Genomic DNA, 17,520 nt, shown 5'->3' on the forward strand with positions numbered 1-17,520 from the left:
TGTCAAAACTGATATTTTTTATGTAGCAAAGAGCACATGAACTACAAAATGTTTTGGTAATTTTTAAACAAAAAACAACTTCAGCATGACAATAGGCTCTTTTCTCTCTTGGCTTCCTGTTGTCTGTCCCATTGTAAAAATGTTTGCACTTTGAAGAAACACTGTAAATCAAAATAAGGGTTTTACAACGGATTAAATTTTTTTAAAGTTTTCCAAATTTTGGTTGCATTTTGTTCAAAATCAGTTAGGTTTTGATCAAATTATTAAACAATTAAACAAAACCTCCAACTGTTGGAGTTTTGGTAATTTGTAATTATAGGAAAGAAAGTTTGAAAATAGGAGTTCATTGAAATTTGTTCTTTCAAAAGCAAGTGAGGCATTCAACATATCCATAGAATGAGAAGAGCACAAGTGGATTTTGAACTTCTATAAACTTGCCTGGAAATATTTCAACTTGTAGAATTTTCTGATAGAGCACCTATTTTTAATCGGATAAGTTCACGTTTTGTGCCACAATCGGATAAAACTAAGAGGCTCTATGATTTTGCAGCATATAAATTTAATAGAAAATTAAAAGAATATCAATACAAACAACTTCTTTAATTTTGTCTTGTAAAAACATTTGTCAATAAATGACATCTTAAATGGATACGCAAAGACAGTATCTACAAAAATATTTGCCTAAAATATTTACAATTTCAATATTTTTAAAATAGTATTGAGAGTTTCATACATTTAGCAAAATTTGCTCTGAGCTTACCAGGCCCCTCGGCACTTCCAGAGACAGTACTTCCTCAAATTAAAAATCTAATAGTAGAGCATAGAGAGGAGAGTCCATGGGAGACGTGAAACATTTTCAAATTTACTCATCACAAAATCCTACTTTGAAGAAGATTTCAGGAAATTTCATAAAAAATTAAAAATAATTAGACTATATTAAAGCATATGTCTTTGGGAAGAATACCAGAGATGCAGTGTTAAATAAAGATAATTTTAAGAATATAATAAACACGAGTATGTATACAGAATAGCTATTTTGCTTTTTTAAAATTTAGATAACCCATATTTAAAACGTCTATTTGTTTTGACTTAATGAACATAGATATTTTGTACTTACTTTATATAAAAACTTGTTTTGGCCAGTCACACTGGCCCCCTCCTGTAATCCCAGCACTTTGGGAGGCCGAGGCAGGTGGATCACCTGAGGTCAGGAGTTCGAGACCAGCCTGGCCAGCATGGTGAAACCCCGTCCCTACTAAAAATACAAAAATTAGCCAGGCATGGTGGTGCACACCTGTAATCCCAGCTACTGGGGAGGCTGAGGCAGGAGAATCGCTTGAACTCGGGAGGTGGAGGTTACAGAGAGCTGAGATCATGCCACTGCATTTCAGCCTTTGCAACAGAATGAGACTTAGTCAATAAATAAATAAATAAAAACTTGTAGTTTTAAAAAAAACTATCTTCAGAGGCACCAACGTTATAAAATTGATTTGGTGGTCAAGAAATCTCTTTCCCTGTCCCCCTTCCCTCTCTCCTTTTCTCTCTCTCACTTTTCACACACATACATAAATTATTTTCAGTATCCCCTTCTCACTATCAAAAGTATCCTGGCTCCAGTGATAAGTTATATAGTAATCCTAATCACTGGCTCAGTGGAGAGTGCTTCAACTTTCCCTTCCCTCTTTCCCATAAGCAGGGGGAGAAAATACCTACCCAATGTCAGGGGAAGGAGGCTGTCATGTATATCAGTCACAGAGGTTGTGGGTCTGTGGGAGCGAGTACCTGATGTGTCATCCCCAGTGAAATTGCTGTCTGGGCAGCCGACCTGCCAATCTACTTCTTGTACTTCTATGAACCAAGAGAGAACAGAATTAAAAATATGTGGCAGGTACATCACCAAGGAAACCTGCATTCCCACCATTTGTCATGTAATTTCATGGGGAAGCACTTCTGAAACAGCAGAGTAATGATCACCCAAAGCCCACTCCTGCATAAAAGTAAGGAGAATACCGGATAAAAGGGCCCAAATCACCTTTTTTGGAACTCTAGAAGTTAATCAAAAGGTTACAGCTATCCAAGGAGAATTTACTTGAGAAAAATAACTGAATGTCAGTAATAACAGCAAGTTCTGTGACATTTTAACTTGCCTGTTCCAATCTCTCTCTCTCCAGCTCAAGGGTAGCCTTGAAAACTGGTAGCCTTATAAATACAGTAGCTGTGAAAACTGAAGCTCGGCACCCCCTGGGGAAAGAAGAGTGGGTTTGGAGCTCCCCAAGCACTCATACTCAGAAAACTGTCACTATTTGACCTGTCTGGCAGTGTTATGAAAGCTCCACTCTCAGGGCTTGTTTTTATTTGACCTCAGAGTTCTCTCTGTATGAATGGCCCTATCCCTGGGACATTTGTCAAAAACAATTAGTGGCAATTGTTTAAACATCACAGCTACCTGACAAGATAATACCAGTTGGAGCTAATAAGAGTCTGACCAAAAAAACTTTTTAGTACTAAGGAAAAACAAGGAAGTAAGGTGTTTACAGGGGGCTTTGCAAAATTCTGACTATCTTTGAGAATCGAGATGGCCATGTACATGTGCATAGCTGTATGCATGCCCAGGAAAGACCTGAGAAGGCCCTAAACCCTCACCTCTAGCTGACCTTGAGGCTCTGCACAAGCAGGAAGTGAAGGCTAAGGCAGAGTTGTAAACTCACTGCTGGAATATTGAAGGTGTGCCCCAACACACATATGGAACCCCCTCAGAATAGACTAGAGACATTGAATCAAAACATTTCAGGAAATCTCTGTTCAATCATTAGCTTAATACTAAGCTCAACAAACTCTAAGTAGAATAAACAACTCAAAGGGATCTGTACCCAGACACATCATCATCAAACTATCAAAACACAAAGTGAGAATCTCAAAAACAACAAGAAGGAAGTAACTCCTCACAAACAAGGGAATCTCACTAAGATTCACACCCATTACTAAACACTATAGTAAAACCAGAAGCACAAAGAGAATCACCACTGGGACAGCAATCACAAAAACAGTCACCATGAGCATGAAAATAAGAAATATGTGAAAAAAAAAAGAACTCCCAAACAGCAATCCTTGGACAACATATGCTCCTCCCAGAACTTTGGAAGAAGGCTTTTGATTTTTCCCAGCCTTCCTCTGCCACTTTTATGGTAGCAAAAATAGTTTCTTTTCCCATACTTTTTTCTGTAAAAGGGAAATATGTTTCTGTTGTTTCTTTTCTTTCTGGTTTCTGCTGCTCAGCTTGGAAGGCTCAGCAAACATTTCAAATACCCCTCTTTACTTACTTACTTTCTCACTTTCTCTTGTGTGCTCCAAGTAGGTTCTGACACTGTCAGATCAGGGTGCCTTCTTTGGTTCCCTTTTTTTTCTGACACAGATATTTGTTTTTTGACATTCTTCTATAGTTTTTGCCTTATGAGATCTCCCACAGTAAGACATGTAAAATTGATGAGTTTTGATCCTGCCAAGGCATCTATTATTCAAACACACTTTGTGCCTTCTCAACTCTGATGTTGTGTAATTCCACCAGGAAATATTGGCTCACCAAGCCTCCCTTTACCCCAGGTGAGACTTAATCTATCATTATCCTGCCTGCCTCTCTTTCAGTAGCTCTCTTGCTGTCTGTACCTTTCCTTAGAACCCTAAGTCTATAAACTATCCATGCATATTTTCCAAGGGCAAATGCTAAATCTGATGCCCTGCCTAAAATATTGTATCATCTTCAGTTCATGGAATAATACTTGAAGTATTCTATTCTTAGTGTCTCGGTCCTCTCAAATCTAACTTGATATAATCCTAAGTCTTTAAAAGATGATGTCCAACAGTACTTACTACTGACTCCATGCCAGTGGCTTCAAGGAGTGTCCTCCCAGAGGCTCTTCACTCAAGAACCCCTTTAAAGAAATAATCCATATTATCCCCTTAAACTTTCTTTCTCTTCATGTTGTACTTCATTAGGCCCCATCATTTTTCCTGATATAATAGCAACTTACAATCTTTTTCCTAGTCTTATATTTTAAAAGCAATTTTATAACTATCAACCCTAGCCTTCATTATTAAAATATTTCCTGAAATCTGAAAATATCACATACTCTCTTTCATGCCTCCCTAAGCTGTCCTCTAAGATTGCCAACTTTGTCTCAAAGAATGCTCTCTCAGTTTCCAACTTGATGAATTTATCATCCTTATTTTCCCTTCCATTTTTTCTTTTCAAATTGTCAGAGGCATTCAAACAAGAGCAACTCCATCTTGAATAGGGGTTGAGTAAAATGAGGCTGAGACCTACGGGGCTGCATTCCCAGATGGTTAGGCATTCTAAGTTACAGGATGAGATCAGAGGTTGGCACAAGATATAGGTCATAAAGACCTTGTTGATAAAACAGGTTTCAGTAAAGAAGCTGGCCAAAACCCACCAAAACCAAGATGGCAATGAGAGTGACCTCTGATCGTCCTCATTGCTACACTCCCACCAGCACCATGATAGTTTACAAATGCCATGGCAACATCAAGAAGTTAGCCTATATGGTCTAAAAAGGGGAGGCATGAATAATCCACCCCTTGTTAATAGCATATAATCAAGAAATAACAATAAAAATGGGCAATCAGCAGCCCCAAGGGCTATGAGTAGCCATTCTTTTATTCCTTTACTTTCTTAGTAAACTTACTTTCACTTTGCACTGTGGACTGGTCCTGAATTCTTTCTTGTGCAAGATCCAAAAACTCTCTGTTGGGGTCTGGATCAGGATCACTTTCCAGTAACAAAATCTCAAGCTATAACTTTTAAATTGGCACTCATCATTGTCCATTTTTCTTATAAGTTTACTTAACCTTTTATTGCATGCCATTTGCTCTTAAAATTTGTTACATCCTCTCTCACTCTCAGTTGCTGACATGACTGTATGCTTCATTTGAAAATGTGGAAGCAACCAGAGAGACTACCACCATCTAACCTATGATTGTGCCTGCATCAGTATCAAGATCTCATTCTGTCCTGTTCAAACAGCAGTAGTACCAAGTGTCCATACAGCCCTCCCTCCACATTTTCTTATATCCTGTCCCTGTGGCTTTCTTAAGAATAGAAAATCTCACTCTGTGGCATATCATTCTAATAATTGCCTACAACATGTTCTAGTATCAATCATTGAGAGAAGACAGAAAGAAGATGAAAGAGGAAGCAAAGGGAAATTGAAAACCCTATCCTGAGATCCCATATCTTGGTCCAGCTGCTGCCCCATCTCCCTGCTACATTCATAGGATAATTTCTCCCAAAGTTTTATTTGTTCTTCTGCCACATTTTCTCTCTTCTCTCCTTCTGGGGCTCCAATTTTATCTATATTAAGTCTTTTCACGATGTCCACACATACCTTATATTCACTTGGGTGTTTTCTGTTTTTCTTTTCTCTTTCTGTGGTCAGTTTGGATATTTTCTATTGATTGTTCACCAGTTTACTAATCTTGTTTTCTTCTGTGTTTGGCATGTTGTCACCTCCATTTATAATTATCTTCAGATATCATATGTGTCTGTCCTAAAATTTCTTCTTGATCCTTTTTTGCAGATCCTCCTTCTTCAGTGAAAGTCTTCTATCTTCCTGAACATATTATTGTCATTTTAAAATCTTTTTGCTAACATCTGTACACCTGTGTGATTGCTGCCTCACCTGTGTTTCTCTTGTCTGTTTAGTCTCTTGATTTTTAGTTATGTATTCCTGTGTCTCATCATACCTAATAATCTTTTATTGAATGCAAGGCATTGTATTTAAGACAATGATATCTTCCTCCAGGGAGGAGTCTCCCTTTTCTGATAAACTAGAGTGAGACTGATTATTTAATCCCATTGAGAACTAAGCCAAGAGGGAACTGGACTGCACTGTTCCTAAGACCCACCTACCTTTTCTCTCTCCTTCTAGAATATGAATTCTGTGAACACAGAGCTATTATACGTCTTGTTCATCATTTTCTTCTTTTGAGGGACAAACAGAATACTCCAAGGGGCACTGCAGAGGCACACATCAATCAGATCATTGATTCAAATTATAGTTTCAAAAAGTGAACAACCAGTAAAAATAAACCATTCATTGTTCTGAATACAAAATTACAAGAAAAAAGTTTATATGTGACTTTCACCAACCTTCTCTAATTTAGCCATCAAGTTAATTCTTAAAATACAATTACATTTTTCATACATGGCCTGCTGGTGGGCACTAAAATATTGAAATAATTTATGAAATAATTAGTTAAAAGTTTAATTTTTACCAACATAGCTTTACATCTTATTCCATTTCTATTCACTCAATTAACAGATAATTGAAAATTATATGTTGATAATTGAATTGAAATAATATCTGATTGAAATAATTATCTGATAATAATTGAATTGAAAGCACCTAGCAAACATATCAGGCAACTGAAAGGAGGAAGGTAACAGATTCCAGACATAATCGTGTTGGAAAACCAGGCACTCTGCAGCCTCACTTTCTGTGGGAAATCTTTCCAGTGGTCATCTTGTAAGAGGCTAATGTGGTAGTAAGACTTCCCATATTTTAAACTGCCTTTCCATGAAAAATAAAAGGTTGATGAAAAAGAAAATGACTCATAAAATGTGCTAACTATTGCAAATGCAGGCTCAAGTATAAACCCAAAGGTGCAAGTTGGTTTCTTACCCACCAACTCCTCGGTGCAGAGTGGAATCTGTATGATTTTGATGAAATCAGTAAAGTGACACAGCAGTGCTTTCAGATACAGGCACTATGTAGAGACGTTCATTAAATTGAAGAAAACAGCAAATGAGCTGCACTGGGGAGAAATATTGTGTCCATGGTTCTTAGTGTTTTTGCAACTCAAAAGAAAGTTAATTCTCTGCAAGTTTTTGTTAGTGAGCACGTGGTAGGCTGACCAGAGCAGGAATACATGCAACAGCATTCAAACCTGCTCCACAGGCTGGCTTTTAGAAGACAAAAGGACTTTCCCATTTTAACAATCTCTTTCCCACAAACATGCGCCAATTTTAACTATCCTATTAAAAGAGAAACAAAAGGGGATTGATACATTTTAAAGTTACAGAAACATTCCTAAAAGCCTTCCAGCATTTTCAAGTGCTTGGGATCTTAAGCCACTTCGGTGTGCTTAAAGAAGAAATTCCAACTTGTGTCGGGGCTGCAGCATTACTGATGGAGGTTTTGGGAATTAACACAGCAATCCTGAACAATCCCAACAAATAAAATTACTTTACGGGAGAAAAAAGCTCCCATTCAACTTTTTATAAAAGACTAGTTGGATTTAGAATATATGAACACAGGTTGTAAGCTATTGAAAGTCTTTAAAGATTTTGGAAATGGGTCCACACAATACATAAAATCTGGCTATTTTCAAAAGTCCATATAAGTTTCAGTACAAGCTAGAGTTAACACTAGGAGTTAAATAAAAATAAATTGTAAGGCAGACCAACTTTTAAAACACTTTGAAGCATCAGCAAAAATATAAGTTGAAACTATTGATCCTGCCGCCAATAGTTAAAACTATTGTAACAATAAATATAACAGTAAATATATTTAAGCTTTTAATATGACAATGTTCAGTGCCTTGGAGATGAAGACATTTAAGTTTCTATTGTGAACGTTTAAACTTGTTGATAGCACATAAATTTTTACCAAAACATAAAGGTAAACAATCTACACCATCTTTCAATATGACTAGAACACAAACAAAATAGAGAGCTAAAAGCTATATGTGTGTCTCAGCAAAACAATCTTCAAATTCCTAAGACAAACAGCAAATTGAAAGCACACATAATTTGCTGAAATGAAAATCTTTGCTAAAGACTGTTAAATCTCCCCAGACTGGTAGATTATATATGTGTGTGTGTCCCTGGGAGGGATATATATATATATATTAGGCCATGTGTACATACACACACACACACACACGCACACACACACACATAATCTAATGAAGCCACATGGGTACTATTTTTTGCCTTCATAAAAATAAGTAAATAAGTTAATAAAATCCTTTTCCCAGCTGTATTAGTCTGTTCTCACACTGCTATAATGAACTACCTGAGACTGGGTAATTTATGAAGAAAAGAGGTTTAATTGGCTCACAGTTCTGCAGGCTGTATAGGAGTCATGGCTTGGGAGGCCTCAGGAAACTTACAATCATAGCAGAAGGGCGAAGGGGAAGCAAGAATCTTTTTCACATGGCAGAGCAGGAGAGAGAGAGTGAAGGGGGAAGTGCTACACACTTTTAAACAACTGGATCTCGGGAGCACTCATTCACTATCACGAGAACAGCAAGGGGGAAGACCACCCCCATGATTCAATCGCCTCCCACCGGCCCCCACCTCCAACACATGGGGATTACAATTCGACATGAGATTTGAGTGAGGACATACAGCCAAACCATGTCACCAGCGAACCCTGGATTTTTTTCCTTTTCACTTTGAACTAGTTATTCAGAAGGTAAAACATTTTTATACTTTGAACTTTACATAGCAAAGGTTATCAGTACCTGCTTTTGTGACAACCTCCAAGTTACATATAAATGAGATACCTTCCCATACACATTCCAGGAAAAAAATATCATGAGGGGAAAATATACACACGTTTTTTCAAATTCTTCTCATTTTCTGAATGATCTTTTGGGGGCTTAATGATAAAGAACCACATTTCATTCTTTAAAATGTTTACTAAAAAGAAATATCACCGAGAAAGGGAATAAGAAGAACATGGAGCTCAATTATGAAACCTCGTCTTTGGCTTTCGAGAAGACACCACTGTGTGGGGCTTTAGTTTCACCCCACATGTGATTTTCTTGCTGTTAAAATGTCCATATGTGACATGGAAGCCCCATGGTTGAAGAAAAGTGGACTTCAGGTAATAATAAAGGTGGTTTTGTTAATCTACAGGTTTCTACTCCCAGGCCATCTGGAAGACATAGAAAAGCAGGTTAACAGAAAACATCTTCAAGCTGTGATCTGGCCACAGTTTGTTTCTGGTTCTCTCAGGAGCTTGCATTTCTGTTGGATTCTGGATTCTGGGCATTGTTCCTGGGAGGGGTGGGGTGGGACCTGGGACCTGCAGCACACACAGGTCCTCTCGGCACACCCAACGGCAATATGCCGCCGTGCAGAACCGCCGCAGGAAACCTGGAACACTGATTTCAAAGTTAGCTTTTGTGCAGTGCTGGTGGCCACTCCATTTCAGTTCATCTAAAACAACGCTTCACATTCCTCTGCCCCTTCCTTCATCTTCTCCCCCTTCTCACTCCACAGCCCCCATCCTGACCAACCAGCCTTGAATGTGCTGAGTCTATAGCAATGTTTGAATCTGGACCGTTTGGTTCAAACGTGGTGCTGAATAACTCTCTTGAAGAGCTATTTAAGCCATCCTCCTAGTACCAAGACCACTCTAAAACTAAGCCCCAAAATGTGAACATCATCTAGAGGCAACATTTTAAATTTTTTAAATTATGTATCCATTAAGTAAAATGAATCTCCTTTACCTCTAGTAAAATGTTCAGAGTGTTTAATTCCATTTGATTCATACAACAATTCTATACTAAGGAAGATAGAGTACTATAATAGACCTGAAATCAAATTTTATAAAAGAAGAAGCCTGGGCAACATAGTAAGACTCCCTCTCTCTCCAAAAAAAATAAAAGTAGCCAGACGTGGTGGCTCATGCCTGTAGTCTCAGCTACACGGGAGGCTGAGGTGGGAGGATGCTTGAGACTGTCATTGTGGCACTGCACTCCAGCCTGAGCGACAGAGTGAGACCCTGTCACAAGAAAAAGGAGGAGGAGGATGAAAAGGAGGAGGAGAAGGGAGCGGGGGAGGGAGAGTGGGGAGGAGAGAAGAAGAGGGAAGAACAGGAGGACGGGGGTGGGGAAGAAAGAAGAAGGAAGAAGATGACAAAGAAGAAGTAGGAGGATGAGGAGGGAGAAGAGGATGAGGAGGGAGAAGAGGATGAGGAGGGAGGGAGAAAGGAAGGAAGGAGGGAAAGAAAAACATGAGTTCCAGTCCCGTCCCAGGCATGGCTGTGTGGGGGACTCTGGCATCTCAGGTGGCTGCTTTCGGTGTGGCTGTCCCAGGCATGGCTGCTCAGAGGACTCTTGTTCCTCAGGTGTTTGTTCTTCTTGTCTTAGTGACGATTTTTCCTGTGATTGTCCCATCGGTGGTTCTCTGTGGGCTTCTATTTCTACTGGGGTTTCTAGTAGTACAGGTGTATTTTCTTCCTCTAGAATGTCATATGATTCTTTTTCTTGTTTTCAGTAAATAAGATAAAACAAAATCACCAATAAATCTAGTAGCCACCTAAATGAACTGAAATAAATCATAAAAAGACAAACATTGCTGCTATATCATTGACTTAGTAGTGACAGTGATAATACTAACAAAAATACTTTTCACATAGGGTATTACATGTGCAATGTGTTTTTGCATGCATTATCTCAAACAAGCATAAAATATGATGAGATACCATCAGAGAAGCTAGAATCAAAGGTGTGTTACCAAATGCTAATTACACAGACACATTCCATTAGTCATTTAAAAATTGAAAAGTCACAGGGAAGATTCTTGCTCTTTCTGAGTCAGTGAAACAGAAAAGGCATTTTTAGTAAAATGAAAAAGAAAGAAATCAGAGTGTAGGAGAATCCAGAGGCCATGCCCTTCACAGTAGACCCCAACACATGAGAACCAACTTTTGGAGCTCAGGAAGAATACCCCATAGCAATCAACCTTTCACTGGCCAAACTACATCTCCCGATGCTAACATTACCTTTCCTATGGGGATGAATGCCATTTGGCAGAGGAAATTAAAAAGATGCTCCTGAAAACTGAAAACAAAACCATTTGAAATAACACTTGAAAAGAGGTCTTCAGCGAGAAGCCTTGCAGAGCCTGAGAGGGGCCAGGTCGCTCAGCTGACGTGGAGAACTCGGCACATTCACACACTGCCTTCCCCAAAACCTGCTCATCCCCTTGTTTTCAGAAGTAACACGTAGACCCAAACCAGAAACCTCAACTCCAATTTCATTCTCGCCACCCATATCCACTTTGTGGCCCAGTGCGGTCCATTTTGTCCACTCCCAGGAATCTGTCACTTCCTGTCTGGGTCCCTGGGTCCCACCCCTGCCTGGGTCCAGGACTCCACACCTGAAAGAGAGAATACGATGCACACACATAATACTCTCATCCCTTTCCCTTCTCCCCCTGCTATCACAGCCACTTCTTAGAAACATAAATTTGATCACATCATCTCCCTGCTTTAGCATTACCTACAGGATAAAGACCAAAATCCTTACATTGACAGATGAGGGCATGGCGACAATGGCCAGGTGACCACCAAAGATGTGGAGCTGCCCGAGACTGTGTTACCAGACAGAGAACAGCTAAACGGGGCCAGGCAGCTAGTTCAGACCAAAGGGATGTGAAATGTGATGTGTCCCTTCTGGGCTGAGATGGCTGGGTATCTAATGTGGCTTCCTGTGTCTTTCCTTCTCCTCCTGTTGCAAACTCAGAGACCATGTGTTGAGGACAGCAGCATGACAAAATCAAGGATCCCTGAGTCACCGTGTGGAGGAGAGCCACCCAGGAAAGCCTCCAATCCACAGTAGGCTGCTGTGATCAAGAAATAAGGATTTATTGTGTAAAGCCACTGAGATTTGGAATTGATTTTTTTTTTTTTACTGCAAATTAGCCTTGCCTCTTCTCACTGATGGACCTTAAAAGCTGAACCTTGTCTGTATCTCCATCTTCCTCACATACTATTCCTTCCTCAGGCACATTCACTTTTTGCTCCAACTGCCCCAAACTAGTTGCACTCCCCCAATGCACCCTCACTCTTCCATGCACTTGACTAAGCTGACCCCTCTGCCCACCACCCCCTTCCTCACCCTGTCAAGTTGGCAAATTCCTACAAGCCCTTCCCAATTCATTTTCGCAGTCCTCTCCTTTATAACACGTTCTATAAATCACCGCAGCCTCCCTCCCAGGCCCAGACAGTCAATCGTTCTCTCTGTGGTATATTTCCAGGGTATCCAGTACACACCTCTATTTTAACACTTATCTCTCTTATGAGACTTTCTTGTCCATAGATCTGTGCCCAAACCCCAATACACATGAGCTTCTCGAGAAAAACAAAACTGAGTCTCATTCCAATGGATTCCCTCCACATTCCGGACAGCACTTGGCCCAAGGTCAGCAGTTCCATATTGTCTATTTTTAAAAAATGATTAATAGCACATGAGTCCTGCTGCCTCCGTCCACTTGCAGATTCATCTTGAACAAGGCACCTTCCCTTCTGGGTTTCAAACTCTCTTTGAAAATAGGGGTAAAAATATGGATCTTTAGGAACTGTAGGATTAAGATGACATCACAATGAAAGCACATTTTGAATGGAAAAAATGGACACATACATGATATGATACTCATCATCACATAAAAGCTTAAACAGAAAAAAAAAGCGGGGGTTATAGAAGAAAATATAAAGACTGTCACACAGTGATGTATGACTATGTGCCAAGCAAAAGGCAGGGGTTGAGTGCTCTGAGGGAGAAGTGACCCTCTGCTAATCCCACAGGAAGACCTGCCCGGCTGCTCACGCCGCGTGCTAACTTAGCACCCTCCTGCACCTGGGCATGATTCTCTGCATCAAGTCTGTCTCCCCAACTAGAGGGCAGGGATTGCGTTTACTCATCTTTGTTTCTGAAGTGCCCAGCTCAGCCTGGCACATGAAAGAAACTCAGAAAACGTTTGATAAATAAAAGAATAAAAAATAAATAATGAATGAACCAGCAGTCTGCTAGTCCCACACATAAGCACTCCCAAAATCACATAAAATTAGAATGTGCAGAATTAAAAATAGATTTAAGATATTAAAATGTATGTATATGAATATTTATATATTATGTAATATAAAATGATATAAAATATTAATATAAAATAATATTTGTGCTGTGTAAAATGCATTTTCAAAAACTTCTGCATTCACCTTGCCTTTTAAATGCAATCATCTACGAGACGTTCCTTGCAGTGCATCTGTGTGCTCTGTTGGTTTTCTTTCAGAACTCAACCTGCAACCCACCAGGCACCTGAGTGTGGCTGAAAATGTCTCCCCTAAGGATACTCATGTGTGTCTAAAGCCTCCCGTCTGAAACTCGTACTTCTTATCACAAGTTTCACGAGCTTTTCTTTACAAAATATTATAAGAATAAATGCAGTGAAAGATTAAAATAATTGAACAATGGAAAATCTGCCAAAACCGCATCGTTGACTGACAGATTGTGCCACCGTACGGTACGCCAAAAATCTTCATTTGTCAGCTGACCTGGAACCTGCCATATGCAAGACGGTTTAGAGGGCTCCATGCATAGTCATGAGAGCATGGTTTACTCAAAGTCCACATGAGCACGTGGGGAAGGCTGCCTGTCAGTGGGAAGCTTGGTGACACCCCCTACTAGGTAGTGAATCACGGGGCCTCGCGGCGGACACTCACTGCGAAACTCGCAGAGCGGCCCCCCGCACCGTGCCCTACATCACACAGAGGTGTCCGTGAGTGAGCACTGGTCATAGGTTCTCTTACCAGGAAACAGAACCACTTTTTTACTCTTGCTGAGGTCCTTGAGAGATACCAGAAACAAAGAAACAAACAAAAATCCAGACATTAGTAAGCTGACCAAAATGTGTAAAACCATGGTATTTTAATGTAAGATGTATGGATAAAAGAATTACTGGAAAGTAACCATTTTGACTAGTTTAGAGAGCATTTAGGGCCGATTTCAGTAAAAAATACAACTATGCTTTTATTACACAGAAAGCCATGCCAACATTATGCAAATTGTACCTTCTGAAATTACAGGGCACTGGCAGAATTTTGATCTTATTTTTCTTCCCCCAACCCCCGCCGAAAAGCATATTTTACTTGAATTAGGTTTTCTTTCCCTTCTTCCTCATAGGAGTTCACAGCGGGCAGCGAGCTGCATGCAGTGGCATTTCCTCTGCTCTATATGAGATTTAGGAGGTGACAGGGTCTTTCCAGGTGACCAGTAAAATGCAGGTGCTGGGTGTTCTCTGCAAACAACCAGCAAATGTAAACCAGCTCGGCTTACACAGCAGCTGCTTTGTAAAATCTCAATAGTAAATAGCAGTAAAAGTAGAATACTCAGTCTAAAATGAAAAATACCAAAACTAAAAATGTACACTTACATCAACACTCGCAAGATAAAACACACAAATCCACACGAATATAATATAAATAAATGCAATAAAACTTTTCCACAGATCTGCCCCATTGAACATCTTCTCCGACAATTCTGCCTTGATTTCAGGTACTGCGAAGTCCACGGGCTTCTCTGCCAATTCAGCAACTTAGCAGGAAAAGATTTGTTCTAGTCTAGATATATGCCCATAAGTGTATCTGTGTGTCAAAGTTTCTATCAGCATAATTAACATAGAAATCTTTTGCTAATAAGCACTTCAGTTAACTGAACTCAGTAGCCAAATAATGAGACTGAGGCTGTTCTGCAGCCCTGACATTTTGGCGAGTGAGATGAAAAAGACGTGTGGGAGCAGATGCGGGAGCTGACAGCCGGGGAAGGAGGAATTCGAGAAGCCGTCAGAAGAGCTGGTTGGAGAGATTAAACTGCCAACAGCAGCAGCTGGGGAAATCTGAAAATTGGAGCAGAGGGAAAAACGAACAGGAATGAAGAGTTTCAAGAGCAGGCTGGTTTTGATTACAATCGTGTGAGGTCAGAGGCCACCAAGAACCAGACTTACGATAACAGCTGGATGAGGTCAGAAAAACCACTGCCTTTCTCCACAAAGAATTTCCTCAATTGTACATTTTAAAGTATTATGTGATTTGAATATTATGTAAGTACCGTATTCAATACTCGGTTTAAAACCTAGTTTTTATTTTCATTTATTTTTGTAGCTGCCAGAAGCCCCAGCAGCTGCTAGTTATGAATTAAGATGTCAGGCTCAAATTTGTGAAAATAAATCCAATGTTTTGGTTGAAGGTATAATTAGTTTGTGAAAAGTTAGAAACCCGGAGATAGATAGCATTTAATTTCTGTATTTGGTAACTATTACCTAGGCAACTGATTTCTCTGTGGGCTAGAACGTTTTTAAATAAATCAGCAAAGACCTTACCAAGTCCTTACAGGGAACTGCAAGTTACATCAAAAAGTAGTTTGAATTCACAAAATCTCTGATGGTGGCTTGAAGGCTTTCCTGTCCCCCTGTGGCCCTAGATTAACAGGTTAACCTAATAATCTCTCTTGCAACCACTATAGTTTTTTTATTCTTAAAATATAAAAATAATTTTATTTTCTGTATTCAAACATGCTCATCATAGAAAATCTGAAAAACAGAGCAAAACCAAAAAACAAAAATAAATATAAATCATAAACCCACCATTTGATATAAGTTGCAACCTAAATAAGTCTAGCAATAGGGAATAAGAACTTAGTTCTAATTTTGTAGCCTTGGGACAAACTTCTAGAAGTGGATAGCTGGTTCAAAAGGCATACATGTTTTTCAGACTTCTAAGACATACGTCAGAGTGTGACTCTCCTGAGGACACAGCCCCACAGTACCCTCTCAAATGATGTCTTGCTCTTCCACACGCTTGAACCACCAGCCACGGAAGTGGGTAGGGGCCCTTCTTGCACCCACCACTGTCTCCAGATCTTTACCCCATCCTCCTCCCTAAAACGCTTCAGCCTCTTTGAAGTTCCTGTCATCAGATTGTACCATCCATCCCCCTTTCTTCTGAGTAGTTGTCTACTGAGCTCCAGGCCACACCTCCTACTCTTAGCCCATGTCAGCCTTTGGCGTTTGGTGTCTCTCTCTCTCTCTCTGTGTCATGATCCTTGGGGACCACAACAGTTACTCAATACAAACCTTCTAATTGTGGTTTCTCAGTGCCTTGGCCTCATCATATCTGATGATCCTGCTCCTTACCACAGACCACACCCTAGACCCTGTGATTACCAGGAATTCTGACCCACCTCATTCCACCCTCCCGTCTTTACAGCCCTCTCCCTCTAATGGCCCGCTCCAATTCTCCTACCTCATCAGCACCTCTATGCCACCAGCCCTGCCACCATTTCACCCTCCCACCCCTGACTTGTCCACATCCTCTTTTACCAACTCTGGAGCCACTGCCTGCCCCGGACACGCCTTCCACTCACGATCACCACCTTCAAGGGCTCCTTAGTGCCACGACATAACCCCAGGTTATTTCTCCAGTTCTTTCAGTAGCTCACTCTTCCAAGTAACTATTTCTTGTTTCCTTTTTCTTTAAAGCTCCACCTCCCCACTCCACACTCATAGTTCATGGCCCTGCCTCTGTGTATGAAAATAAAAGCACTCAGAAAAGACGTCCACAGGCCCTACCCCACACTTCCTCACCTCCCGGGATCTGTGTCCGCATCCTCTGCCCTCTCCTGTGCTACTCCGGAGGGGCTGTCCTGTTCCTGCATAGGACCAACCCTCCCACCATGCACGGACTCCACACGGCTGGCCGGCTGAGGCAGGTCCACCCAGCAGTTATCGCCTCTCTTGATACTGTATCCTCAGTTTCTTCCCCTTTAGATGAGAACAGACGTGCTGTAATAGCCACGACTCCTCAAAAAGAACCCAGCCTTCACCATGGGCCCCCTCCTAAAAGAACCCAGCCTTCGCCATGTGCCCCCCACCCCCAGAAAGAACCTAGCCTTGACCATGTGCACCTATAGCCACTGCCCCAGTGTGTGCTCCCCTACGGCCAAGTTCCCTCCAAGTGTCCCCTGTGCCTGGCGTCTCCATTCCCACTACTTCCATTCTTTGAATCAGCTCCTATCAGGCTCATGCTCATCTTTCTACAGGAAACATCTGTTGTTAGGCTATGAATGACTTCCATTTGGCCAAATACAAGCCGGTTCTCAGCTCTCACTTTGCCTGATCAGCAAAATTCAACTCGATTGACTGAGTTCTCTGATTGCTCTAACGCCACTCCTTAGCAGATTTAGCAAAACTCCGAATACCGTTTTCACCTGAAGAGGCCCTTAAGAGATTGGCCAGTGTACTTGTGTTCCTACTGTGCTCCATGGTGCCCTCATGTTCCTCAGAGGCGTCTCAGGGGTCCAGCAGGAGGGCCCCAAAGAGACGGAAAGGAAGGCTGAAAGACTCCAACCAAACAATTCCTTTTTCCTCTGCTCTGTAGACGGCAGGTCCTTAATTATATTCCACTTGGGGAAAAAGGAGTTCTGGTGCTTCTTTTAACATTTTATTTTGAAATAATTTTAGATTTATAAGATAGTACAGTATTACAAGATAGTTGCAAAGATAGTACAGAGAAGACTAGTGTACTCTTTTTTTTTTTTTGAGACGGAGTCTCACTCTGTCGCCCGGGCTGGAGTGCAGTGGCTCGATCTCGGCTCACTGCAAGCTCCGCCTCCCAGGTTCATGCCATTCTCCTGCCTCAGCCTCCTGAGTAGCTGGGA

At 40.8% G+C, this 17,520-nt stretch overlaps 1 protein-coding gene across 2 annotated transcripts in view; it reads right to left on the reverse strand.

The window, feature by feature from the left end:
- Positions 1-1,713: 1,713 nt before the first annotated feature.
- The window catches only part of DCDC2C (doublecortin domain containing 2C), a 145,265-nt gene continuing 129,458 nt past the window's right edge, over positions 1,714-17,520 (reverse strand). The window contains exons 11-12 of one of the 2 annotated variants that reach the window (XM_063594666.1): positions 5,924-6,029; positions 1,714-1,848 (exon numbers count right to left, since the gene is read on the reverse strand). In XM_063594666.1, the coding sequence (XP_063450736.1) occupies positions 5,970-6,029 (60 nt within the window). In that variant the 3' untranslated portion in view covers positions 1,714-1,848; positions 5,924-5,969. Of the gene's footprint in view, positions 1,849-5,269; positions 8,958-17,520 lie in introns of those variants that run through there. The other variant, XM_055108298.2, reaches the window with a different exon arrangement.

This window comes from Pan paniscus, chromosome 12 (genome assembly GCF_029289425.2).
Source record: "Pan paniscus chromosome 12, NHGRI_mPanPan1-v2.0_pri, whole genome shotgun sequence".
Taxonomy (NCBI): domain Eukaryota; kingdom Metazoa; phylum Chordata; class Mammalia; order Primates; family Hominidae; genus Pan; species Pan paniscus.